The 27,631-nt window shown below is 37.6% G+C and overlaps 2 protein-coding genes across 2 annotated transcripts in view; both read left to right on the plus strand.

Annotated features, from left to right (window-relative positions):
• Window positions 1-1,196: 1,196 nt before the first annotated feature.
• LOC124170684 (protein BUD31 homolog) lies at window positions 1,197-2,209 on the plus strand. The gene is made up of 4 exons (XM_046549588.1): window positions 1,197-1,419; window positions 1,520-1,642; window positions 1,718-1,884; window positions 1,961-2,209. Exons 1-4 carry the CDS (start codon window positions 1,326-1,328, stop codon window positions 2,009-2,011), a joined length of 435 nt encoding a protein of 144 aa, XP_046405544.1. The 5' UTR covers window positions 1,197-1,325; the 3' UTR covers window positions 2,012-2,209.
• A 580-nt stretch (window positions 2,210-2,789) lies between these two features.
• LOC124170676 (28 kDa heat- and acid-stable phosphoprotein-like) overlaps window positions 2,790-27,631 on the plus strand; it is a 36,149-nt gene continuing 11,307 nt past the window's right edge. Inside the window, exons 1-4 of the mRNA XM_046549576.1 lie at window positions 2,790-2,919; window positions 3,186-3,283; window positions 11,277-11,366; window positions 14,340-14,467. Coding sequence (XP_046405532.1) covers window positions 2,910-2,919; window positions 3,186-3,283; window positions 11,277-11,366; window positions 14,340-14,467 — 326 coding nt within the window. The 5' untranslated portion in view covers window positions 2,790-2,909. The remainder of the gene's footprint in view (window positions 2,920-3,185; window positions 3,284-11,276; window positions 11,367-14,339; window positions 14,468-27,631) is intronic.

A 27,631-nucleotide genomic window follows, 5' to 3' on the forward strand; every position in this document is an offset into this window, starting at 1 on the left:
TTAATAAAAATGTATTTTTTTGCCACAAATGACACTTAGAATTATGACTTCGAATAATATGACGTCTTTCACACCACCAACCTTCTCAATGAAATGCACTGATATTCCGTTAGTTCGATTCATGAATGTTAATTAATCTTTCCGCAGTATTGAACGAGTTTTTCATTATTTTTCACCATGATTTCTATGAAATAGATGGTCGTTTACAACGATAAAAATACTATCTCAGATTCTAGATAGGGGCAAAGATTTCCTCGACGATCTTGGGAATACAGAGGTAATACTTATATTATATACGACCCTGAGGCCATTGAACCACTTGGACCAATATGGAATGAGGCAGCCACAAATATCCTTTCATTCATATGGGCAGTATATAGGTACGAAGGAAATGCCAGACACAAAAATATTCGGACAATGCCTTCCAAATGACCAAATTTCCTTTTGTCATTACACTTAAGAATTTCATTACGGACCACTTCGTGTTCCCGAAAAATTCGAACGAGATTAGCAAAATTGTTAGTCCCGGTGGTCACGAATCCTTTTAAAAAAGTTATCAAGTAATTTTCCCTATCTACTGGAAGTAATCGAGTAAAGAAATTAATGCGTAATAAAAATGTAATAGCCTTTAAAAAAACAACTAGCATAACTAAAAGGCGTATATGAAGTGAAAAGGCAATGTTTACATCTAAATGGTAACTTCAGCTCATTGACACCTTTCTCACACCAATTAATAAACTTAGGTCTAGGATATCGATATCAAATTTGCCATAATTGCAAAAGCTTAAAACCTTATTCTTAATAAAGGAAGACGTAGAGGCATTTGCAACGCAATGCCAATACAATCAAACAACAAACAAGCAATAAACAAATGTGTTCAATATTAGTTCAACCAGAATCATAACAAACCCGAGTAAATCGCAACAATTACTGGAATAACACGTTATATCTATCCCGCGGCTGAACGAAAGCTGGGAAAATAACATTACAGTCTTCATAAAAATCCTCTTCGACAATGTTTATTATAATCATGTCCCGCGCCATTTTTGTTGTTACGTTGCCGTTCGCGTCGCACGAGTTGAACCTTCCTGCACCCGCCTGATTTTCATTGCACCTTCCGGTGCAGAAGGTGCAGATGGAGCAAGCGACGCGAACAAAGCTAAGAAATTGTGAAAAACAAGCGAGTATTCATTCGTTGCCGGACGAGAGTCAGTTGTTTATAAATTGTTTTGGTTCCGTATCCGTGTTGAAGCTCTTTGACATTAGTGGTTTTCCTTTAAGAAGTTGCTTGTGTCGATCAGAATTGCCTAGTATTTTTTATAAAAATGCCGAAGGTCAGGAGAAGCAAAAAGGCTCCTCCAGAAGGTTGGGAATTGATTGAGCCGACCCTAGAGGAACTGGAACAGAAAATGAGGGAGGGTGAGCATTCTTTCTCTTGAGTCTTCATGAATGTAAAGGTTTCTTTTAACGGCCTGTTAAATCAGAAGAGAATTCTTGAGTTTTAAATTTTAATTCACAGCCGAGACAGAGCCCCATGAAGGCAAGCGGAAAGTGGAATCCCTATGGCCTATTTTTAAAATTCACCATCAGAAGTCAAGGTATATTTACGACTTATTTTATCGGAGAAAGGCTATCAGCAGAGGTAAGAAATTTGTCTTAGATATTCGAGTAAGTCTTATCCTTTTGAAATTTTGATTCCAACTAATTCTCGTTCCAGAATTGTATGAATTTTGTCTTAGAGAAAACATCGCTGACAAAAATCTTATTGCAAAATGGAAGAAGCAAGGCTACGAAAACCTATGCTGTCTAAGGTGTATACAAACAAGAGACACTAACTTTGGTACCAGCTGCATTTGTCGTGTTCCAAAAGGAAAATTGGAAGAAGTATGTTTTTTTTATTGTGTGCTTACTTGTCATGTTGAATCAGTGTGCATTCACTTACCTTGTACTAATTTTTCAGGGAAGAATTGTCGAGTGTATACATTGTGGTTGCAGAGGTTGTTCCGGGTGATGTTTGGAAAAATCTTATCGGATGTTTTTTTACTGGACTTCGAGTAGTTATCGGTGCCAATGGAGACTGAAAGGAGCATCACCTCTGTTCCTTAGTGGCCAAGTGAGGTGAAAAGTGATTGTAGTGGTTTCAGACTTTTACCACTGTTCTGTTTCTATGATGTATTGCTGTGTAATAAATTTCTTGTTCGTCGTACAATTTTTCTTCTTTGATTTGGGTAAGAAGAAATCACTGGCTTAAAATGTTTTGAAGCGAAGTGCCGTCTTACGGTGTAATATGATGGCCAGTTCAGTACTGTCTAAGTGAATTCTTAGCTTTTTAAGATGGTTACAGCATTACTCTGTTTTTAAAGGCAATATCTAGAAATGTTGGCATTGAGAAGTTCGAGCCTAGAAGGATTATAGAAGCTACGAGTACACTCGTACCTTTAAGTCTTGTATCTTAATTGATGTCAACATCTTATGTAACAAATAACTGTTCGATGGCGAGAAGAATCTCCCAAGTAATTGAATAATTGCTAAAATAGAAGTGTATGAACATATACTCGATAAATAACAGTTAAAAAAGCTACAAACTTGATGAGGTGATGTGAAAATGGAATGGTGCTGAATGTCTACACTACCTCAAGAATCACTGCAGTTAACTCAAATTATTACTTAAGAATAAAATGAAATTTTCTCCTGCAACAAAATCACCAAATACAATTAAATAACGAAATTACCAAAATAATTCGGGAGGAAGTGATGTTACGTTGCAATAGTGTGATTGGCTGATTCGTACAGAGCAACCGGAAGTCGCTTTCATATTTATCAAACCCGGTTTGCGATAGTCTTGTTTTATTCTCAGGTCGTGGACGCGATATATTTCGTTAATTGTTTGGTATAGTTATTCCTTCAAAATGCCGCGAGGTAAGGGTAACTTTTTATAAAAAAGTGTATTATTTTGTCTTGTTTGTGGTTGAAGAATGATTTTCCCTAAGAAAAATGCCACTTTAAATGTGTTCCTTTGTGACTAAAATGATACTTATTTTCTAATTATTGTTATGTCTAAGTCTTCGACTTTGCATGATGAGAGTAAATAATGAAATTCGCGGGTCCTGAATTATTGGTAGAAATGCTAAAAATACGTATATACCTATGTTATCGATGGCCAATGTATAATTTTATCACATCAGGGAAATTTGCGAGCCATAAGGGAAAGCATCGTCATTTTACCAATCCCGAAGAGATAGAGGAGCAGATGAAGCGAGAAGAGAAGGCAAGGGAATGGAGGGTAAGTCAAAGATTTTATAATATGCATGCCGTTTATCGCTTTATCATCAAACCTGACATACCTGATTTGTCTGTAAGAGTTGCCACATCGAGTATCACCAGAGAAAATAAATATTGCTTTTCAACGATAGCATGCTGTAACACCTTTAACAAAGTATATAATAACTTACAGGGCACTCTATCCTTAATAATCATGGCTGAATGCTTGACCTCGCCCTCACAACCAATGCCTCACCGACACATTTTACTGATCTTAAACTCTTGGTTACATGCGATTCCCACCACCCCGCGTTTTCATCTTTTTTGCAATGGTGGGCAATATTTTAGATTCTATAAAAAATCATATCCCCTATTCGATTTCTAAAAAGGCGATAAAAATGAGCACTTGGAAAACATTCATTGGGCTGGATCTATGACCAATAAAACTGTCAATAGTCTTCTCAATTTTACCCCACCCTGAAAAATATAATGATAATGTTAACTCCACAATACACCTAAATTAGCTTTGCCTGCTCTAATTGGTACTCCAAAGAATTAATTTCACATATCGAACTAAAGAATGCTTTTCACATTCAGTAAAAATAAACTAGAAACGGATGTAACAACAATGTTTCTCTGAACAGAGGGCCTCATGCAACCAGTTAGCAAAGCGATGCTTTTGTTATTTTTTGAACATTATGGTCTTAAGTTTACCTCAACACCTGAAACCTTTTTGGGTAACTGTGATTGTATTATGCGATTCAAAGTCTTTTCTCAATTGCATTTTCCTTAATGATCAAATAGCTGAGAAACCTTTTAGTACTGCAAAACTTTTTGCTGAAACTTGGTGATTTGTGCAGTCTATCACCCTGAGGTACATCTTTCCTGTAATTTCTTCTTCCAGATTACCTTGATTTACCTAAGGTTATCTGTAGAGGATATAGGTAATTATTGAAAATCCTTTGACAATAATGTGGTCCTTATATTATTCCATCTGTTGTGTTGGAATGCTGCCACTCTATCCCCTGTTTACCGTACTAAGGTTACCCGTTAGTTATGGCCGTTTCCCTGACATCCTGAATCTGAGTTACGTCGTTCCAATTTACAAATTCGAAGACAAATGTGATATATCAGTTACCGTCCAAAAGTGTTTTTATGTGTGATTATCAAATAAATGTTTTGAGGCAAATAAATTACACCATCATTAACAATATTTAGTCGTTCTTGAAGAGCATGGTTTTCAACTGAGAGGTTTCTATACTGGAATCAACTTGTTCACATATTTCATAGGTAATGGTCTAGAGAATGGTCACCCAAGTAATGCAATACACTTTGTCTTGACAAAAGCTTTTGATCAGGTTAATGATGACATCTTGCTGCACAAGCTTGAGCTACTTGGGATTGATGGTCACATTAAGTGGTTGCTAGCAAACGACTAGTCAAATTTAAGGATATTACTTCCTTATTATTATTACTTATATTTTAAGGCAAGTATTGGAGTTCCACAAGGGTCCTACCCCAAGCCTCTGTTGTTTTTTATACTTATCAGTGATTTAAGTCTTGTGGTCTTTCCTTTACCACATCTTATGTCTGCTGATGATGCTAAAATATTTTATAGTGCATAAGATTAATGAAATTCTGACTCTGAATGTTTCAGTATAGAAGATATCTGACTTGTGAAACTATGACTTATTGTCAATCAGCATCCAGAAGAGAAATATTATTTCCTTTCACCATAAGGTGTAAGCCATTTTATTCAATTTCTCCCTAAATGGTACTATACTCACTTTCGACCTGGTTCTCAAAGACTAATAGTGGCATGACATCACTGTCTTTCTGAATGCTTGGTTTCATAGTATGACTTAAGGACATTGGAAATTAGCATATTTAGAACAGTTTATACTTCTTTATTTCAACCTAGACTTGATTTCAATTCGATCATACGGTCTCCCCATATTTAGAACTACATAAACCATCATGATAGAGTACGAAAGAAGTTTTCTAAGGTAGTGAATTTTATGTTGTTGTTCCCAATTTTTATGTTCTATGCAAACAAACATTTGAAATACATATTAGATTTACAGCCACTGAGAGTAACTGCCGTCCGGTCTGCTGATCATAATTTATAGCCTGCAGGCCGTGTATTACTACATAACTTATATAATAATGAGATTAACTGGCCTTCCCGTAAGTCATTATTAGTGATGTGCGAGTAGCACTTTTTGACCTCAAGTCGAGTATCGAGTTGTTGAAAACTACTCGTGAGTATCGAGTGGAGTATGGTAATTCTTGAATTAGGCAATACAGCAAAGCATGCTCCAAAATATTCTCATTTTTTTCAATCCCCTTGCAAATTTTCTATTTCGAATGCATAGCTTGATGTAAAATAATGTAAAACAATAATAGCGATGATTGTGATAACGAGGGCCCTTGATGGTAATTAAGTCAAAATTAGGAGATGAGTGAAAGTTAATGTGTTAAACAGTTTCATTAGAACAATTGAAATGAATTTACCTCTAGTAATGTGTCGTCAAAGTATTTATCCGAACTGCTCAGAAGACCCTCAAGAAAGATATTTGTACAGTTGTAATTAGGATTGTATGCGTAAATGTATCATGTAATTTTTGATCCTTTCAAATTCTCTTGCAGAAAAATCAATTGTTCTACATGCTCAGGCAGCAGGTTTTGATGTCTCAATGTTACAGTATTACTGCACGTCTTTCGCAACACACTTTTGTAGCTAGACAAGTACTTTTTTCCCAAATTTTCAAGGTTTGGGAACCTTGGGAAGTTTTATTAACACTTTCAATGCTGACCATGTAAAACTCAAAATCGACCCCCGGTGCGGCTGTCGTTTTTTAATGCAAAACGCATGCATGGGTGCCAAAAGAGCTGGGAAAAATAATGAAAAAATTTTCTTGGCCCTAATTTGTTAGCTATGAATTTTTTTATTTATGACGTGATATCACGTCACCCGCACAGCGGGATATAAACGTGATGCGGGTTGCATACTGTTAGCTTTTTCCCCGCGCCACCGTTTTCTTCTAATTTTTTTTCTGCGCTATGTATCCAAAAAAATACGAGGAAAATGAATTTGTAATGTTATACTGGTATCGCCATTGGTATTTTGCCACTGTCATAGGGAAATTTTTGGCTTAGATGGATGTAATGCAAGTTATAAGTATAAGGAGTCGCCGTGAACAGCTGTTTGATTGTGATGGTAATTCTGCGCAAGATATTTCGGCGTATTCCTTGTACTAGTAATCGTAAGTATCGGGGTAGGGTTCTATAATATTGAATAATTTCTACATATTCTTCTGAAGTCACTATTCTCGTCACAAATACCTTTACTCGTATCATGTTTTCAGCTCCAATTCCTTTGTTCCCATACGACCATCATCAGCTCAGCAAGCAAGTAAGCATCAGATATTTAACAAAAATGGTTTTCACATACCATTATGTATTCCCTTCACTGCATGTGCTTGAGATGGGTGGCACTCAGCTTACGAGATTATTTTCCGACGGTGTATTAGGGTGTCTCTTGTCGTGCACCACTCCTGCCAGCTGTTCTAATGTTGGAGGGGGGACGGAGATGAAGCGAGGGGTGATAGTAAGATTTATTCGGTCCACTTGTAAGAACTAGGAATAACTTTTTTGGAAGTGCCATCGGCACATCAAAAAGATGGGGAAAGTAAGGGGAAAGATTTTGCTGGTACGTGTCCTTTTTGGGTCGTTGGGTTATAGACTCCGTTGCCGAAATAAAAATGGATGTGGAAACAGACATAATCAACCCATAACTTCCTCATTACTCTCTTATGAACTCAAGCCAATAAAATATTTTTGCAATATGATGTTACCGAGTTAGAAATTAATGCATAAAAACTGGAACTATTGGTATTTGCTAGCAAACATCTTACAAGTAATCTTTATTTAGGCCACGTATCGCGGTTCTTACTACTAATACTCTGCGAAAATCTGAAAATGATGTAAATTTTTACCGCAATAATATTTTTTCATTTGGTGCATAATAATATCCATTCGAGTAAACCATTCAATAATACGTATTCCTAGGAATAGATTTGCAGCATCTATGCCCATTATTACTTACCCGATTACCGAAAGCAACGATGGCGTTTTCTTTCTAATTACTCGAGGGAAAGACTAATTCCATCGTGCTTGTAAATCTCTAGTTACTTCTTATTTATGTAAGAGCCCTAGTCTATTGAAAAAAGGAATCACATGATATGAACAAAATATTGTATTTACCCAAAACAAATTCAATACAATCGAAAAGATGAGCATTTTCAAATTATATATTATATACAACTACGTACAGTCAAGTATGTTTTACCAATGTAGGAAATACCTCTCTCACAAATTTTATAACAATGTATTTAACCTATAATACTATTGCAATATATGATACAAAAATATATAATACTATTTATGCCTTCTTATGAAAGAAAGAAAAAAGCTCGGGACAGAGTAGAGACCTAGCAGCCAATGTAGATATCTGCGGTCTCTTTCCTACGCCCAAGAGTGCTTGCACCGCAATAGTGCAATACTTGCACCATCGATTCTTCTTTTTGCCACCTTCCTCTTGGATGAGTTCAGGGAAGTGAGATTGAGATAATGATGGTAAAATTGGCTTGGGATAAGGAATGTAGGATGGAAGAATAAAGGATCTAATGACAGAAAGACGGAATTTATAAAGGGAAATCTTTCCAGCGGGTTCACGATAAATGAAAAAGCCTGCATAGCTTTCGGTAAGGAATTATTAGGGAATCAATGGAGGAGTGAAATTAATCTAAAAGGGACGGATTTTTTTTAGAGGAAATACTCAGGCTCTGAATCGTTTGGGCCGGTGTTCTGTGAAACATGAAGGGCTTGAAGAATGCTGAAGAATCAATCAAGACTCATGTATTTCCGAAAGCAAAGCAGGTCAAACAAGATAGCAATGCTCCATTAGTCGGATATATTGGTTATAGGAATACCTACCTTGTGAAATATTAGGCCTATGAAGGTAAAACTCTTCATAGGTCAATTTTTTCCAATTCCTAACCTATTCTTTCGGAGATTATAAGAAAGTATGTCTGAATACGAAAGAGGGTGTCTGGGAAAAGGAGACGCAAAAAACACTTGGATCATTGGAAGGGTGTGAAGTGGTGAGAGCTGGGTTTTCTATGAAAGTGATATTTTGAGGGGCCACTGAACTACGGGTCCACCGCAAAGGACGTTCGGATGGAGAAGGACTGACGGTATTGTTAGAAGGTTCAGGGAAAGAATAGGACAAAGGTGATGGGCCAGTGATTGACATAAAGGGATCTGGCTTAGAAGGAGGCAACGGAGTACCTGACTGTGAGGGTTCAACCTCCTCCCCACCCTCCTCCTCTCTAATTTCTAGCTCGGAGTCTTCAGAGAATGCCTGATCCCGCTCTCTTCCAGGAGCCCCCGCTTTTCCTTCTTCGTGTACATTCGGCTAGAGAAGGCAGAGAGCTAAGAAGGAAATGTTTGTGTCCTTGCGGAGGTTTCCTCCCTCGACGTCGATGGGTGCAAGTCCTGATGGAAGGTCGAAGACTGCTGATCATCGGCAAAAGCTGATAAATAGAGAATTTCACCTCTTTCAAGCAGCATCGACTACCGGCCAGCATGAAAAATTTTCCGTTTTACTCCTCGCTTCCGTACCATCTGCAATAAATACATTGCATTTTTTTTTGTAAATATTCCGATAAATAACAGGATCAAAATAAACACACTCGGTGTAATAGGCCAAAGCTGAAATGCTACAAACAGCTTTACTAATGTAAAACTATGTTTAGGAACTAAATATTCACAATGGCGAGACAAAGAATTGAGAGCACCCATAAGCCATTGATTTCACAGTTATCGAGAAAATAAAAGCATTGTTATAAAGCAACTCCTAAGCACTTCTTCGCCAATCCAAGGGATAATGTGCAAACAGTTATTTGCAATTATAATAAGAATGTTTATAGGTGCATAATATGCATATATCAACAATAAATATTTGAAATAGCTTACACTTTTTCCGTAAATAACTTCCTTCACTCTCGTAAGATTGCCGCTTGTCGATCCCTTCCCTGCTTAGGAGTTCCACTGACAAACAAAGGAAGGGTGCAAAAGTTAGAGACATGTTACGTTGCATAAATAAAATGTAATGGCATTTTTAAATGTACATTAAAGTTTAACTAATCAAAGTACTTCATGTATTAATTGATAAAACTTATTAACATCAGACAATAAAGGTTCGAAAAATACTAGGCTCGCAAGAAGAAAAAAAGGAAGGATGGAAAAAATATCTATATTCTCGCTAAACATTATTAAAACAGAATAAAAATTATTAAACACACATAATTAAGTTCCAGATAGTAAAAACTTATGATTTTAAAAATAAAACTCAAATAAAATTTGTCATACTCACGCATTAATAGAAAGAAATAAAAATAATAGCATAAAATACAGGGGGGAAAATGAATGGAAATTGGCTTACCTTAAGATAAAAGAAAAAATTTCTCCCGATCCTCCCAGGAAAGGTTGCTTGAAACGGCGTTCACAAATGCGCTGCTAGATCCCTGCTGAGCAACTTAGGGGGGCAAAATGCCATAATAGAATTGAACCGAGCTCTTACGGAGGGCCGGAACCCTCGGGGTACGCATGACGTGATATCACGTTATCAGCACCAGGTGATAGCGCACCATGACGTGATATCACGTCATGCCGCACTCAAGGTGTTAAAAGTAATATCTACTATGTGTTTGGATCTTGAATATTCATTGAGTTTTAGTGGACGAAGTGAACGAACTGTAGAACTTAGCCTTTGGTCTGTAGATCAAAAAAAGATGTTTTATTTCTTTTACTTCTTTTTATCAACCATAGCAACTATTTTCTGTTAGTTCAATAGGGAAACTAAACTTAATAAAGGAATTAACAAAAAATTAGCTTTGGAAGTACTTAGAGCTCTAAAAAAAGTTTCATTTTTTCTGTAAAAATCTGAACAATTTATACGTATTCCCTCGGCATTTGAGTAAAGAAAGTATAGTAGTGTCTAAAAGTATCGCATAAGAAAGTATGAGCGATGCTGTGGTCCACTCCGAATACGCCACCGCGCCGGGGTGGAAGATGGTCAGTCGCTGTGGCTGACGGAAAGATATTCGGCACCCATGTCAACTATTCCAGTGGTTGACTGCTACGTGTGCAAAGCTGATACTCCCAGTTCAAGGAATTATATTGACTTATCGACTTTAAATACGATGATTTTACATAAGTTTAATGATAGCGCCTCCAGTCGGCAAATTTTTGAACTTACTGGCCTCGACAGCTCTATATCCGAAACTACTCAACTCGACATTCGTAATACTACTAGAATATTTTGAGTCAAGTATCAACTACTCAACTTGAATTTTTGAGTACTCGCACATCCTTAGTCATTATATTTTGATACCACCACAACTTCATGAGAAAAATCCAACTATTCCTTTTGAAATTATGCTGCAAAAACTTCACATTCAATTCACTCCATCTGAGATTATACTGCACTTATAATTTAGTGGAATCATCGGTTGACAATAATCTTGATTCAGCTCTTGTCGTATGGAGGAACTGGAAGTTGCCAAATCGGCCTTCACCTTGCACACAGCAAGCACCAAGATACACAAACATGACATATTGAATGGGGATGTTGTTGGAAGGTAGGAGTGTATGTGGAGGGTGGGGAATTGGTGCTAGGGGGTGCTGAGTGCACTTGCAGGGTTAGGTAATGAGAAAGCTACTCAAAAGATGCATCGGGCGCAACTGAAAGCACCATAGTGTTTATGAGTATGAGATGCACGTACATACTAACTTTGGTTGAAATCCATGCAGCCGTAATGGAAATGCATAGCGGACAGACAAACAGATATCCTCTTTTATGTACTATATAGATAGATTTGAGGTACATATTGCTCTTTGTGACTTCATTTCATGATTGCTATACTATAATGTTAATTTTTATCTCTTAGGAAAGGAAGGGAGAGGAGAGCTCTGGTGAAGAGGGAAGTGGAGCTGAAGAAGAATCGTCATCAGAAGAGGAGTCTGATGAAGAGGAGGAGGTGAGAAATTTTATGCATAGTTTGTGGTACTGCTGAACTTATGACGCAGTCGACATTGCCTATATCTGTATTTTCCGAGCCAACTGCTAGACAATTAATGCATTCTTGCTATTGCAAAGCTCAAAAGAGAGAAAAGTTCTGGTTGAAAATGTATCACCTACCTAATCCCAATTCATACTCATACGGTGATGTATTGATTGATTGTCTGTTGCGATTGCTCAGTCAGAATAGCTGAAGCAATGTTCTGTGCATAATGGGTTGTGGGCAACCCATACTTGGCTGAATGAGAGTTATCTGAGGTTTTTATATTTGTTCCCTTATGTTAATTAACACCCAAGTGCTCTGCAATTCAAAATGTTTTCGCTTAAATGTGAATGTTTTCCTGGAAATGTGAATTTGAATTCTCATGGTCTCAGGGTGAAACTCCAGACAATATTCAATGAGAGATATCGGAAATTAGTTAGATTTTATGATATTAGTAACATTGGCTAATTATCACAAAGAGGGTGAGGGCGGAATTTCGTAAGGTGTCTCTGACCACCCGGAACATCCCTGAGAAAATGTAATCATAAATCTGGTTTTTCAGCTTAAGTAGGAATACTTTTCTCTATGGGCTAAACAAAAAGTGGACCCCCATGAGAAATCTCATCCTTAACTTAATCCATTCTCGATTCTTGTCATCCCAGATATTCATGGCTGGTCTTATGCAACTATTGTTAGAGCTGCTGTATTTTTGTTATTGTATTTTACTTTGGTAGGATACCATATCTGTTTTTTCTAATTTTCATACCATTAGGATGTTTTAGTGGCAATGAGTTTTTATTTCTCGCATGTGTCATGGAGTTTATAGTACATATGTTATTTTCGGTCAAACATTCAAAAGCTCAGGGGATATAGTTTCCATACTGTGCTAAAGACAGCTGTTAATATTTTCCTGACATAGATTTTGTATTTGGTTTGACTTCTCTTATTCATTATGAATATGCAATAATTTTTCCCTGGAATCTGTTTAGGGAGTATATAAATGGCTTATAGGTTTTGGACATGGTAAGGCATTTTCATGTATATATTGATATTAATTTTATCCTGAAGCGGTGGAGAAAATGTAATATTATGTAATGATTCTCATTTTCTTTGTTATTAAGTGGTAATGACGTTGTGATCCTACCTATTTTTTCTAGCATTTTAAAACTGACTCTCTTGCCAAATATTTTTGTCCACTGCAAATACAGTGAGTCCTCGTTCTACGTCACCCCGTTTAACGTCATTTCGCGATAACGTCACGAAAATTTTAAGACCGTGATTCGTTTATCGCCCCTTCGCTTCGCGATAACGTCACGCATTTTAAATTTCGCGTGAGAAAAAAGGCGAATCGGCAGGCGTTGCAGGTTGTTTATTTCGTGGGCGGTAATACGGTCAGTCTATTCAAAGTGTAAAACGGTGTGTATATTGTTAATTGCAAATATGGTTTTGGCAAATTTTAGCATCAGAGACATTTCCACGGAAATGTCCAAGAGAACAACGTTCACAATAATTTTGGTTTCTGTTACTGCGACGATGTTTCAGCGATGATGATTCCCAGGCGACGCCCGCCCGCCTCAATTCGCAATTAAAACCATCTCTTCGATTTCATAATCCCAGTTTGCTCGCCCTCGATCATTTCCGCCATTTTGATTTCGCTCCTGACCAGTCTGAAAAGAAATTCTCGTAGGGAACGTAGGGTCTATGGACCGATGCTCCGGATCCCCGGTCTGTAGCGTCTGGTACCATTCATTAATGACCAATGATCCAATTGGACCACACTCCATAGCCGAAAAGCAAATGCGGGAAGATATAAAAATGGAGAAGGGTTCACGTCACTGCTGCTATTGTCGTCGATGAAGACAGGAACTCGTATTTATGCCATAGTTTGGCATTCCCACCGTAAAAAATGCCCCAGATATGAAACGCCAAAATTTTTTCGCATGGGAATTGTGAGGTTTAGGAGCCGATATTCAAATTTTACATTGTTTCTTATGGGATGTTATGCTTCGATTAACGTCATTTCTTTTATCGTCACATTTTTCAGGTAGGTGACGTTAAATGAGGATTCACTGTAATAAAAAATCGTTCACCTTTTGATAAGCTTTTCTCAAAAGTAGACTCTGCTTAGTGACAGTTTAACATATTTTCTTGTCCACTTCCTGCTATCCTTCTACTATAGGCTATTGGCTATCTACTATAGGCTAACCCATTGTATACATATTTAAATCTTTTATTGCATTATTTGTTTTTGTGCATCTTGAATTCTCATGATTACCTTCTATCACTGTTGTGTCACATTAAGCTTCAATGCAAGGGACACTCGATGAAGTTATCTGTGTTGATACTTTATCTTTCAATTTTTAAATATTCTGATCATTATAAATTTAGAAATAATCTATTGATTTTCAAATGCATTTTGTCCTAATGAAGTAGCTCTAAATATAAAGGAATTGACTCTATAACCTCAATAATAGTGAATTTCATCATTTTTGTTCTACAATAACCTACCATGAAAGCTAGAAAGTCCACAGTGTTCATGTCTCTGAAATCCTCCCTGTATGTATTCACATGTATTCACTTGCATTGACACTCTCATTATGAGTGGAGACAGTGATCAAGTCCAGTGTAGGTGTGAGGAATGGAATTATTATTTCAACCCAAAGGGCTACCGAATTTTTTCAACTAAGGGGTTAATAATTTATAATTAAAAGTTAATCACATACATTGATGCTCAGTATAAATCTTGATGCTATTGGTGGGAGAGCAATTTATACCAAGCAAATCCTCTACATGTTGTCCACTGCATTGGTAGTTAGCTTTTTTCAAATACATATATGTCTTACATATTCATTGCTGTATATTTTTTCTTGAATTAAGAATTAATCAGAAAAAAGTATAGCACATGTGTAAGTCTATTATTTTTGGTAATATTCTCTTTCTACATTACAGGCAAAAGCAAAAGGTGTAGAAAGTTTAATAGAAATCCATAATCCTAATAGAGTTCAAAAAAAGTTGAAGAAAGTGACTGATGTTGACCCAAATGATACAACAAAACCAGAGCTTTCAAGGAAGGAGAGGTAACTTAATTTTACATTTTTATGAGATTTTTTTCAAAATTGTAACCTGCCTATGTCTTTAACCATGGTCATGGTAGCTACATCTGTCCACGGATTTATCTCTGCATCTTATAATCTATTTGCATATATTGTATATTAATATATTACGTATTAATAGAGGTCCGTGGAAGTGGTTTTATTTTTTGCTAAAATTCGTTTTAAAACCATGTGATTTCAGTGTTATAGAAAATCTTGGCGGTGTTATTATAATGTTACATTTTTCCCGGTGTATAGGCGTTTTATTATTTTATGGTACAGTCGGATCCGGATTTAATGTCTTCGCATTTAACGTTTTTCCGCATTTAGCGTTTATTTTTTTGGGTCCCGATTCATTCCCTATTAGGACAATGTAAAAATTATCCGTATTTAGTGTTTCCGCATTTTGCGTTTTTCCGCATTTATGGTCGTAAAAATTTGTCCCGCTCAAAATGTTTTTGCCCGATTTTTACGTTTTTTCATTAAGGTTCATCCAAATCTTCGAATTTATGCTCATCAACAAGAACAGTCTCATGAAAGTTTACCAAGAGTCGATAGAATCTACTGGGGAACGCTTCTTCAACTGCTTTCTTCCGCGAGCGCAGCGCTGCGACCTTCAACTCGCAAGCTGGGTGATTTGTCTTCTCGTAATGTTTCGCTCCCCTTCTGATCCAAACACCAGGCACTTTTTGTATCCGATCCGATCTAATGGAGCAAAGTCATCCCTTAATAACCTCGAACTACCTTATCCTTCACTTCTTGAACTTGACTTCGATGATACGTGACGACTGATGACACGAGTTATCCTCCGAGGGCCGCTACAATAATGGTTTTTGTGGTGTACCGGGCTCAATGATTTAGCACAACGTGATTGACAGTTCAGCGAGTCCGACTGGCTCGGCGGCAGGTAGGGTAGCAACTGGCCTCGAGCTAACAACTGCAGCTGAGAAGCCGGGGTAGGCGGCGTGCCGGTCAAGCCAATCGAGTCTCATTTATTTCCAAGCACCAATTTCAAATACAACAGTTTTCTCGTTATGTTTTCAATTGATGGCTTATGCCCCTTTCAACTCTACTACCTACGGGCAGTCGATTATGAGCCCAATATTTTTTCAGTCGGCTACTTTCTCTTTCCAAAAGAGGAGGCCCAATATCATTTGCGCAGTTCGCTAGAAGATTCTTTCTATAATCCATTCCAAGGTCAGTTTCCACGGAGGAACAGCGAAAGAACCGAGGAAGTGTTTCCCCTGTCGTGATCGTGAGTGATAGCATTCTTTCCCTATGGAACAACATTATTTTACATCGTAATTTACATATCCCGGAGCCAATTTACCGACATGCGGCTGGTTGATATCGATGTCGATCCAAAAATATCTATCTGGTGCTAATTAAAGTCAAAAGATAATGACAATCGGAGTTTTGGCGAACTATCACGGTCCATTACTCAAAATAAATCGCTCATGCTGGAAAAAAATCACCGCATACTCACGGTAGAAGAGATAAGCGCGGAAAAATACGAAAATCCGGCAAGTATCATTGGTGGTTGACTTCGACATCATAACCCTGACGAAATTGCCAAACTCCAGAGGCACTGACAATTTTTCGGATGAAATCCAGTTCTGTTGGAGATTAAACCTTTTCACTTAACAGAGTTTAGCTAATCGTCATTCAAGGTCCAACCAAATTTTATTAAAAGCTGCCGAGAAACAAGGCGAGTCGGAGTCAAGGTGATCAGCGCGCCGCATAAGCAAATTCTCCCGGCTCCATTCGACCTGCATAAGGCCGCGGATATATGACAACGAATCTGGTGTTATCATCGTGTTAAATCACCATCGACTTGTACGCATACTAGAAATAAGATTCTACTTTTTTGGATGACCTCGAAATCCAAAATGTGTGCATAGGATGCTTTTTAAAGGCTCACAAATCCCTTGTTTCGCCGAGGCAACAGAAAACATTAAGTTGGCAAAATTCCAGAAAACCTCCGTTTTAGCATGTATTAAACGAGGTCAAGATAAGGAAAAATAATAATTATTCAATAATGAAGTAAAATTGCTTTTGGATAGAGGTTGAATGCAAAAGCGGATCCAGGATAGGGACAATTGGGGGCATAGATATAGAAAACCTCCCGTATAGAAAACCTCCGGTAGTTGAGAATTCGGGATTAGCGATCTTCTGCTGCCCCTTTATTTCACTCATTCCTCATGATTTTTCGAGTACCTACTTACACCTTTTCTTATTATATTAGAAATGCTATAGTCACCTACAGGTCACTTTTACAGAAAAAAATCTAAATTTCATCGAGATCACTGAAATATGCATAAAAATGGAATCACTAATGCGCACAATAATAATCCGTGTGGGAATGCTTTTAAGTTGATGTTTATTAGAATTTTCTTAAAATATTTCATTAAAACAATTGTCATCCTCTCATTACTTATTTTTACTACCCATTTTTTTAGCCGATTCCTGAAAAGTATTATCCAACCTTCATAGGGCAGAGAACATTTCATTAAAGAATTTTTTGCTGCATTCAGCACCTTTTAGGTACTTGAAATAATATTTTTTATTCATAAAAAGCCATTCCAATCATTACAGACCCTAAAACCTGAAAAAATGGCAGGTCCTCATTTAGTGTTTGTCCGCATTTAGTGTTTTAAATTTTGCCCCCCCTGAAAAACCTTAAATCAGGATTCTACTGTACTTGTTTCATTAATACCCACAGTAAAACTTTGATTTTACGCAGTTGGAGGGACCGAAATATGGACACTGTGTAAAATCAAAGTGTGTAAAATCAAGAGTTGGTATTGAGGAGGAGTATAGTTTTCAGGATAACACTTGCTCATTATTGCTCGGAAAATGAAGCCTAATAATCATATTTACTCAAAAGCAACACCACAGATGATGTGTTACCTTAAGAGAAACAACGTTGCATTCCTGAACAGTGTTTCCCATGGTTGCACAAAATGGTTTGAAATGGCACTTTCTGGCACTAAGATTACTTCTGTTACCCAGGAGAAATTTCGGAATGGTGATACTAAATGGTCGCAGAGAAGCTAATTTTCGAAAATATTCTCATTAAAAGCAGTTCTCAGGATATCCGTTTAACCACCTGCAGACAAACAAAAATTGGAGATTGAAGAAATGAGATACCTGAGGTAGTCATCCAAATAAACCCCATTAACAGGGAGCAAAATTTTGCTAATACATCAAAAAGGCTTTACACCCTGTAGGCCTGGGTTCAAGTCCTAGCAGTAGCAGAGACTTATCAGAGTTGGCCCTATCCCTACTTGAGTCTAATGTGAAGGGCACTTCCAGTGCACCACTTTGTCCATCAGATGGGAAGTTAAGTCCTGGTCCCTTTTGAGCTTATCATTACAACCTGGCTAATGCCAACATAGGGTTCCTATCCCCCCAGCCCTTACTTCATGGCGCTAATGACCCCAGTTGTTGGTTACCTCCAAATAGCATACCATAGATAATACGGAGCACACAGGACCCGGGATATTCGGAAATTCAGATTTTTCCGGTGCTTAGATCACTTTTTTTAAATGAGCTATTTAAATGACCGCATAACTGCCGTCATGCCGCCCGTGATGAATAAAAAATGACTAATAGTCTGAAAAATTTTCCTTCTTTATAATTTATACGCATTAAAAAAGCATTTCCCCAAGAAATTTTAGCATTAGTAGATTGACTCTTCCGGGAATAGCTTCTCTGTCGGCATTCTTCCGCGAATTCAGCGCCGGGACCTTCGACTCACAAGCCGTCTGACTGGTGTGACTCAGCTTCACGTAATATTTTGCTTCCCCATATCTGATAACAACACCGGACACTTTTTGTATTTCGATTTAATGGTACTAAGCCATTCCTGAGTTTAAAGGGACTGCCTTATCACTCTCGTCTTGAATTTGACTTCAATGATTACATGACGATTGACGACGCGAGTTATTCTCCGAGGGCATTAACTCCCGTTCTGTTAAAACGCTTGCCACCTAGCGAAGTTAAGCTAATAGCTATTCAAGTTCCAACCATGTTAATTTAAACCCTCTGACAATGAGATACAAGTTGAGTCGGATCTGATAAGCGCGCAGCGCAAGCAATTTTCCCTCGCCTCCATTTGTCCCGCAGATGTGGGGTTAGCCTGGGAATGAGACAATGCATTCCTCTTTTACCAACGTGTTGAATCACCATCGACTTACGTCCATACTAGAAGTACGACTATCTTTTTTGGATCACCTTGGAAGCCAAAATTGTGGCACGGGAGTATTTTTAACGACTCATTTCGCCGTTATATTTCGCTGGGGCGACGGAAAACATAGCGTTGGCAAAATTCTAGAAAGCCTTGCGTTGGGGATAGATATTCCGTAGCTCATAATTCTGGATATAAACAGCGTCGATCAATAAGTCGAATAATAAACGAAGGGTGATAATGTTAATATCTCCAGCGATCATGTCTTGATCAAAAGTAGTTACGCATACCCGGCGATTGCCGTGTGTTTTAGGTTTCGATATCCTTCTACGGCGAATTTGAACTAAGAACGACATTCGCGTTCGTAATGGAGCGTGAAATATTACTGAGAGGGCTCACGGGGAAGCAACAATAGATTCGCGATGTTTTTAGTTTCACGCTCAACAGCGCGACGTCATTTCAACCGTTCCTGTATTCATTTTTGCAACTCATTGAGACGAAATAATAACCTAACTTCTTATTGCTCCTGTCGGATTTTCAAAACAAGCCGAAAGACAACTGCGTAAAATCAAGATTAGCGACCTCTTAGGGGCTGGGGTTATGCTGCGCAAAATCGAAAAACTGCGTAAAATCAAGAAAAGATGTAAAATCGAAGTTTCACCATTGCAATTCCCTATGCTTTCCGGCCGGACTTGAGTGCCGCTGCGTAAAAACGAGACTTGATGTAAAATCGAAGTGCGTAAAATCGAAGTTTTACTGTATACTTTTATTAAGCATTTTACTTAAGGGTGTTCTATCCTAATTCAAAAATCCAAATTCAACCGTCGCCGGATTTTAGTTGCGAAGTCGGCCGCAAGGCCCAGTGGAATGGGAAGCCTCCTTTGGCGGAGGGGAGCAGTCGCTGATCGAAGGAAAAAAAAGGAAAGGACGAGAGGTGGAGCTTCGCTCCGACCGAAAAAAAACACCCGGCGCTGTATCAAATTTCACTGTGGAGGTGCGATATTGAGAGTGGTCGGGATTCGGAGGTTGATTTTTGCTCTCTGGTGGCATTAGTCCCATCTCAGCCACTCGGTTGACGTTTCTTGGAAGAATCCAAATACGCACGCTCTCGACGAGGCTAGGAAGTACGGCCTGCTTCAATGAAGAAAGGCGATTACTTGCATTGTTCTCTCCTTATGCACTCTCCTCGAAGGGGAGAGCTGGTCAACGTTCTCACCTCAAAATTGTTAAGTGTTCTTCAAAGCATCGTAAAAGTCAATTACGCTAACCGAAATGCGCGTACTTCGTGAAACTTTTTTTTAACGTACAACTTTACATTTTTACGTTATTCCTCAGTATGAATGAAATAGTAACCACCCACGTCCATTTGAAAACGTGTATTCAATACAGTTACTTTCCGAAACATGTGTATTCAGTAATCATAGCGCTACAGGGAGAACACTAATGAGAAATATGACAAATAATGAATGAACGAAAATTGATTTTCAATCATCTTTAATATTTATTGATTTATATGGTAAGAACATCATAAATTGCATATTGCATCAGACATCACATACAGCTTTAATAAAGCCAATAACCCTGAATATATCGCATCGGGTAATATTGACTTTTTCTTCGATGTTTTTTTAACTAAATGATTCCGTTCGAACTAGAGTTTTTCTGGTCTCTAATTTCTTGTAATTCTGACTGAAGTAACGTTTAATATTCAAAGTGTTTCCTAGTTTTGCTGCAACCGACGTTTTGACCCGATGCGACCGAAAGTGTTACAATTTATTCTCGCTACCGATCCATCGTGGAGACGATTAAAATTCATTCGCTCGCATTTGGCTTGATGAAATCGCCGATGACTCATCTTCCTGGAATACGCCCATGTGCGAAGTGTGTATACTGAATCATCAGCATTTCGCCTCTTTTTGCGCAGGATTATTAGATATAGTTGTGAAAATCACAAATCTCTACTTTAATTCTGTTTCTGGAAATTATGCAAGAGATCGTGATACAAGCAGTTCAGTGAAGATGAATAACTGGCTCTTATTAGTCTCCTTTTTCTCTCAGGTGCGTATAAAATTTCCCATGTTGATATTAGGGAGATTTGGAGCAAAGAAGTCTATCAAATTTTTTTTCGTACACTGAACTATCGCATTTTTTTTCTACGGTGCATTAGTTTTTATGACCTCAGCACTAGACTAGAAAGTAAGAAAAGTGACTAGTAAGCTGCAGTTACTGAGTTCATTAATAAAATATCCAACAAATTTGAATTTGCAAATACACCATCAGAGTACATCACGATCCTTGAGCAACTTATACCATTTTGAGGCCGATGTCCTTTAACGCAGTATCTATCCAAAAGCCAAAGAAATATGGTATTGAAGGCATTGCTGTGGTGGATGATAGGAAATTTTACCTAAAAATTGAAATTTATATGGGCAGGTAGCCAGATGCCCTTTCAAAGAATCCAATTCACATCATGAAATTGTCAAACGCTTAGCAGAGCACATTGACTGCAGAGGAAAAAATATTACCAGTGACAGTTGGTGTACCAGCATGCCTTTAACAGTAGAACTTTATCAAAAAAAGATTGGATATGGTAAGAACAATGAGTAAGAACAAAGTGGACGTTCCTCCTGAATTTCCCCCAAGAAAAAATAGAACCTTACATCATAGGCGAGAGGTAGGGGGGGGGGGGGCAGCTGCACCCCCTCAGGAAGCAAAAATCGCAGAAGTCTTTAAGCAAAATCGGTACTGAATTGAAACGAAAGCATTCAACAAATTTCCTTTAAACCCACGAAAAATGATATGCATTAGTAGGTATAAGATATGTACTTAACTAAAATAAAAATATTTTTTCTATGAAATGATATCAGAAACTAATAACGCGCTGTTATAATTTTCTTAAAATATTTTTTTCATTCACCTCTTCCATGCTAAAATGTCAAAATTTGGCTTGCACCCACTTCTAGACTATGGCTTGCCCCCCCTAGTTATGACCCTGGGTATACCCTTGTCTTACATCCTTCCCTTTTTGCTTTACTCCCGACATTTCCGCGTTGTAATACCTACGTTTCAATAAAATCCATGTAGTATTTATTTCTGCCATTATCCATGATGCATGTATTACTGCCTCAAGTGCATGATAGGCCTCTCCCGCTCAGGCTTGGACGGCAATTCTCTTGATTTCGCAGCTAAGAAAAGAAAAGTAATACTTTCTAGTTCCACGAAGAATGTAAAACTGAGATTTTATAATTTCATTGGATTAAAAAAGTATTCTTTCTCCTTTATCATGGAATTCCGCAAAGTATCAGTGCAGATAGTATTGTAAAATGATAAAATGCCTCCAGGCATTATATCATTTTACAATACTATCAGGGGGGTGTGGATTCAAATGATCAGCTTTGCTTAAATTATCACTGGACGGCATGAAAATCGGCCCTGACACCATTCCTGCTATTTCGTTTGTAAAATGACCTCCTAAATCCGAATATGAACTCTGTTTTTCTCCATCACCCACCATTTTCGGAAAAGCCTCCAATATTTACCACTTTTAGGTTATTTGGAGAAATTAAAAGGATTATTTTAGCATTTAAATTTTTTCTAGGGGTTTTGAGGGGTGCGAAATTCTGAAAAAAATAATATTAACGGTAAAGATGTAGATTTGAGGGGAATTAGTCTCCGTCAACTGTGTAAAAACGCATTACAAATGACCAATTTTGCCATTTTTTCGCAAATTTTCACGCATTTAAAAACATTTCCAGCTTCTATTTCACATCATCCTCCCCGAAAGATAATAATACAAAGCAGCAAGAAATAGCAGTATTAATAAAAATATTTTGCTGTTTAGCATAGCAGCAATTATTAAAATATGTAGCAATAGCTCGGAAGATTCACTTTACTACTCTGGCCCTCGCAGTGCCTCTCCCGCTCAGGCTTGGACGGCAATTCTCTTGATTTCGCAGCTAAGAAAAGAAAAGCAATACTTTCTAGTTCCACGAAGAATGTAAAACTGAGATTTTATAATTTTATTGGATTAAAAAAGTATTCTTTCTCCTTTATCATGGAATTCCGCAAAGTATCAGCCTCTAAAATCAATTATGTATATTGAAGTTGTCATCATCTTCCCTCGGTATACCTCTAGCGATCGCAGAGTCAACTCTTTCGGTTATCTGGACAAGGTTCCTTTTTTCCCAGAAATTTAAATAGTGCAAAACAGTAAAAAATGTTTTACTCCGGCTTTTTCCAGGTGAATGTCAGTATGTGGGCTTGAGTTGTGAATATTACCGTGCTTTAATGTGTAATTAAATTACACGCGTGTAAAATCATCGTCATTGCTTCTGCTATGTTTGCGGTGAATTGACTAAAATATCGCAACAATAACCTCTTTATTTAATTCTTTAAACTGCTTATAAATTTTTCTTTGGCTGCCAAATTGGCGGTCAGGGCTAGGATTAAGCTCCAAGTGTTTGCTGCACCACTTGTTACAGTAATTTGACCAAATACTTGGTGAAACTAATGTAACATATGGCACGAAGTTGCGCCTATATGGATGCCAATCTCTTACAAAAGGGCATAAAAATCTTTTCCTGTAGGACAAGAGCGCCAACACTGAAATTAATTTCCACGTAAGATGAAGGCTTGGTTTTTTTACTGGAATTAAATGCATTGCTGATAGAAATTATGATGCCATGTGACCCAGAAAAATGGAGACTGTTTATGGATTCGTCAAAGACAAGTTTTGAAGTGGTCCTGTTGGCCAATGGGAATGAGTTACCTTCTGTCCTAACTGCATACTCTGCTGATATGAAGGAGACGTACCGATATATCAGTTGAATCCTTGAGAATACTAATTATCGTGATTATAACTGGTAAGTTTGCGCTAATCTGAAAGTTGTCGCTCTACTCACGGGACTGCAATCAGGCTTCACGAAATACTGCTGCTCCCTTGAATACAACAGCCGCGCCCGAGAAAACATTACATCTTACGGAAATGGCCTCTGCGAGAAAGCTTCACTCATGGTTATGAAAATGTCGCCCATGTTTCCCTGGTTCCGACAGAAAATATTCACTTGCCACCATTGCACATCAAACTAGGACAGATGAAATACTTTGTGAAAGCAATCGACAAGACAGGAGCTGAATTTCAATTTTTAACTAAAATTCCTTGTCTTAGTGAGGCTAAAACCAAGGAAGAAATTCTTTTAGGTTTTTAGAAGACTTATTTTTATTCCCACTTTCTTAGCACTACTTCATTACTTACTCATTCGATCAATTTTATCTTCATCATTCTTCGGTGGCACCACATTTCGAAAGCTTCCAATCATTGACTTCTCTGCTGCTATCAACGTCCAAGCCTCACTTCCTTAGAGAATCACACTCCATATGTAGCGTATGATGAATTGCTTCCTTACTTCTATGCTTGTATTCTCATATGTGAGAAGATTCATCTTTTTGCAGTAAGCCCTCTTCGCCAGCGCTATTCTACTATTTCTTTCTTGCTTCGTCCATTGTTGGTAATTCGGCTTCCCAGGTAAGAAAACGCTTTCACCTCTTCTAGCTTTTGATTTCCTAGCCTAATGTTTGTCCTAGCCTCCTCTCTTTTGCTGCATACTAATATCATAGTCTTCCTTTTGTTAATTTTCAAACGATATCTGGCAATATTCCTTTCTATATTTGTCAAACTCTTCTTAAAATTCTTCTCTTTCTCGGCTATGACTGCTATGCCGTCAGCGAATCATAGCATACTGTTTTTTCTCCGTTAATATGGACACCCAAAGACTTCTCCTTCCAATCACCTAAAATTATAAGGTTTTCTTCACCTCTTACCTGTTTGATTACTGCTGTGATATCTTCGTAGACGCCTTTGACTTCTTCATCCTAGTAGTCCGTCATAGATATGTAAAGCTGTACCACTACGGTATCTACCGGCTTAGTCTCTAGCTTTATCATAATTATCCTTTTATTTTGGGCAGAACCTTTTTCCTTGAATTTCTATCGCATGCTCCTTATCTTTTACATAATTAACGCAAGGAGGAATATTTCTCGCAATTTTTCAAAGTAAATTAGTAAAGGCATTAGAAATAATTTATCCCCTACGAAATTAAAGCGGGCCAAATATTGGCAAAGTCGGATCCATTAGTTCGGAATCAGACATAACTTAGTCCCAAGAAGATACATTGAATGAATAACACACCATTTGTACGTTGAAGATGTTGTTATAACATTGAAATCTAGGTCACAATAACTTTTCTTATAATCGTGGAAAATTGCAAGTGTTTGTTTCAATATGGAAAAATTCCGCTCCATAACGTTTGAATCTTCGGATTTTATTTGTAAGTTGAATTAAGTATATGTTTTTATGTAGAGCGTTTGAAAATCATTAATCATTCTATCAAATAAAGTTGTTAAGCATGGAACGGCAACTAAATATTATCTATCGTACAGTGGTTACAGTTATTTGTGAAAGAGGATACTCCAGCGTCACATGCAAAAGGTTTTGTGCTCTCACTCATACAAAGTACTGCGTCGAACAAGCAACTTTGTACGCAGTCACGCGCACGAGAGCATGGTTAAATACACTAGTGCATAGTTAAATAAGTATGATAATCGACATGAAAAAATCATTTGACTAACCTGGGATTCGAACCCGGATATCCCCGATGGCCGGTCAAATATGCTACCAATTATACCTCGAAGCAACCTTTTTCCTTGAATATGAAATTCTCCTTTTAGTTGTGACTAAGATTCGCCTAGAACAAAATTACTTGGTAATGTAGCTGACCGGAAATCGGGAGGATCTGGGTTTGAATCGCGGCTAAGCGAAATCTTTTTTTCGTGGCAAATAACAGTCTTGGTATATATGTATTCTCATTCATATTAAATAATAGTGGAGTATAAGAACTAAAATTCCCTTCGGAATTAATAAAATGGGAAACATATCAAGTAGAAGACCAAACTGCATTGCAGGGTTCCATCCCGGAAGGGTCATACAGTGTACTGAGGGGTAGAGAAAAATTGATCGGGTAATGCTCTTGAGAAATTTTAGTTTCTTCCCAAAGACTACAACCGCGCTGCGGTGATGTTAGTATCATTCTAAACTGAAGAATGAAATTACATTTATTTGTCATAAATTTCTAGACGCATTATTATGCCGAAGAATTTCAACAGTTAAATATGATGAGTCTTCCTGATCCTGTGCACTAGTATTTTATATGAAGTCTCGCATATTTATATCGCAATGTGGTCGTTTACTCTGACACGAAATCGTAATTTTAGTTAATAATTCGGTCGATGGATGGGTAAAAAAAACTAACTACCTCGTTCAGTCATTCTCACAAAAATTAGAATTGAAAAATCGCGGAAGTTGCCGCCCACTTCTGAGAAAAGTTGCATTCATCATCTGAGTTTCGGTTCATTACGACCTGTAGTGAGAACCATTCATTGAGAGAATCAATCGCTCAGAAGTGTGTAAGCAGCACGTGAAACAGGTTGTTGGTGAGAGATATACCGCGAAGTTAGTTTTCATAACTTCACTCGAGCGAAATAAATATCTCACATTCAAGTTTTATCCGTGTGTATTGTTTCTTTTCTCGTCATTCCTGCTACACAAGTAAAATTATTGTCTTATACTTGTAAAACTGGTTCACAAGTTCATTGGATCTCGTGTATCCATTTTTTGCATACAACAAGCATATTTACGTAAATAGGAGATAGTTAACGATTAAATTCGGTTATCTTGACGTCATCGCTGTATTACATCGACCAAACATCAACCCCTGCTTAGTGATACGGTGGTTCCAGTTCAAATTCTTTCTTTCGGGTGACTAACGTAATAATTAATAATAGTAATTTTAATGATAAGAATATTTTTATAAGAAAATAACTTTTCGAAGTTTTCCCCCTCGGTTGCAAGTTATCGAGAAACATATATGTCGGAAATGCAAGACAAATAAACCAGCGTGATACTTTTCATATCGTGTTTTGATGACATAACGGTTACTTTTGAAAATATTTAGACACGAAATGAAGATATGCACATTATATTACCTACTCGGTGAAATATTTATTCTTGGTTAGCGTCAGCAAGAACTTCAAAGGCAATAGTGTAACCTAGAACCCAACTGATAATGTGCAGTATATTCTCTTTATTCGTCTTATTTTCAATGCTTTGTTACAAAAAAATTAATATTATAGTCATAGCCAATACATTATCGAGAGGTACTTACTTTAAAGCAGTTTCTCCTTCTACAGTGTAAATAACATCTTTTGTTGCAGGTTTGGAATGGCGAAAATGGTTTAAATAATTTGATAGTCTATTTATTAGCTGCATCACGTTTTTACAGATTTTACGTTGATGAAAATACGTGTCTGAAGATATACAAACTGTTAATAATGTAGCACACTTAAAAAGGATTTATATATTCACCATTATTCCTAGTACTTCTTTTCCACCATTCCACAAAAGATATGCTTCCTCTTTGATTTCCTTTCACTCTTCATGCATAAGAACAGAAAACTAGATAACTCGCGCTATTTCAACCGCCGTTTCTAACATGCCGCTCGCAGCACAAGAACACAGGGCTTCGGAAAATAACGAAAAAAAAGCTGTCGGGCTGCTGGGGCCAGACCACGGGTTCAGACGGGCTTCTTAGCACGACGACGAAAGCATAGAGGGAAAAAAACAGTTGGAGGGGACACAAGACACCATGGAGGGGAAGTAGTGAGAGAGACTGCTGTGGGGTGGGAAGCTCTTTCCCCGAGAGTGGGGGATCATACAGTAGCGCCATGGAAGAAAAGATCGTAAGCGCATGACGTTGAGAAAACATGCTCGGGAATTTGAGCTACATCGTGGTTATTACGAAGGTGACATTCATGAAACGTATTTTATTTCCAAGAAGAAGGATGAATGTACTCATCTACCAAAAAATATATTCAAATCGCGTTTTCTACAAGGCAGAATTACATCG

This window comes from Ischnura elegans, chromosome 1, assembly GCF_921293095.1.
Source record: "Ischnura elegans chromosome 1, ioIscEleg1.1, whole genome shotgun sequence".
Taxonomy (NCBI): Eukaryota; Metazoa; Arthropoda; class Insecta; order Odonata; family Coenagrionidae; genus Ischnura; species Ischnura elegans.

Excerpts from the sequence above, each read along its gene's own strand:
- LOC124170684 (XM_046549588.1), top strand. The coding sequence starts at position 1,326 with ATGCCGAAGGTCAGGAGAAGCAAAAAGGCTCCTCCAGAAGGTTGGGAA. Across the intron at positions 1,420-1,519 it reads GGAACAGAAAATGAGGGAGG|CCGAGACAGAGCCCCATGAA; the intron begins GTGAGCATTCTT and ends TTTAATTCACAG. Across the intron at positions 1,643-1,717 it reads GAGAAAGGCTATCAGCAGAG|AATTGTATGAATTTTGTCTT; the intron begins GTAAGAAATTTG and ends TTCTCGTTCCAG.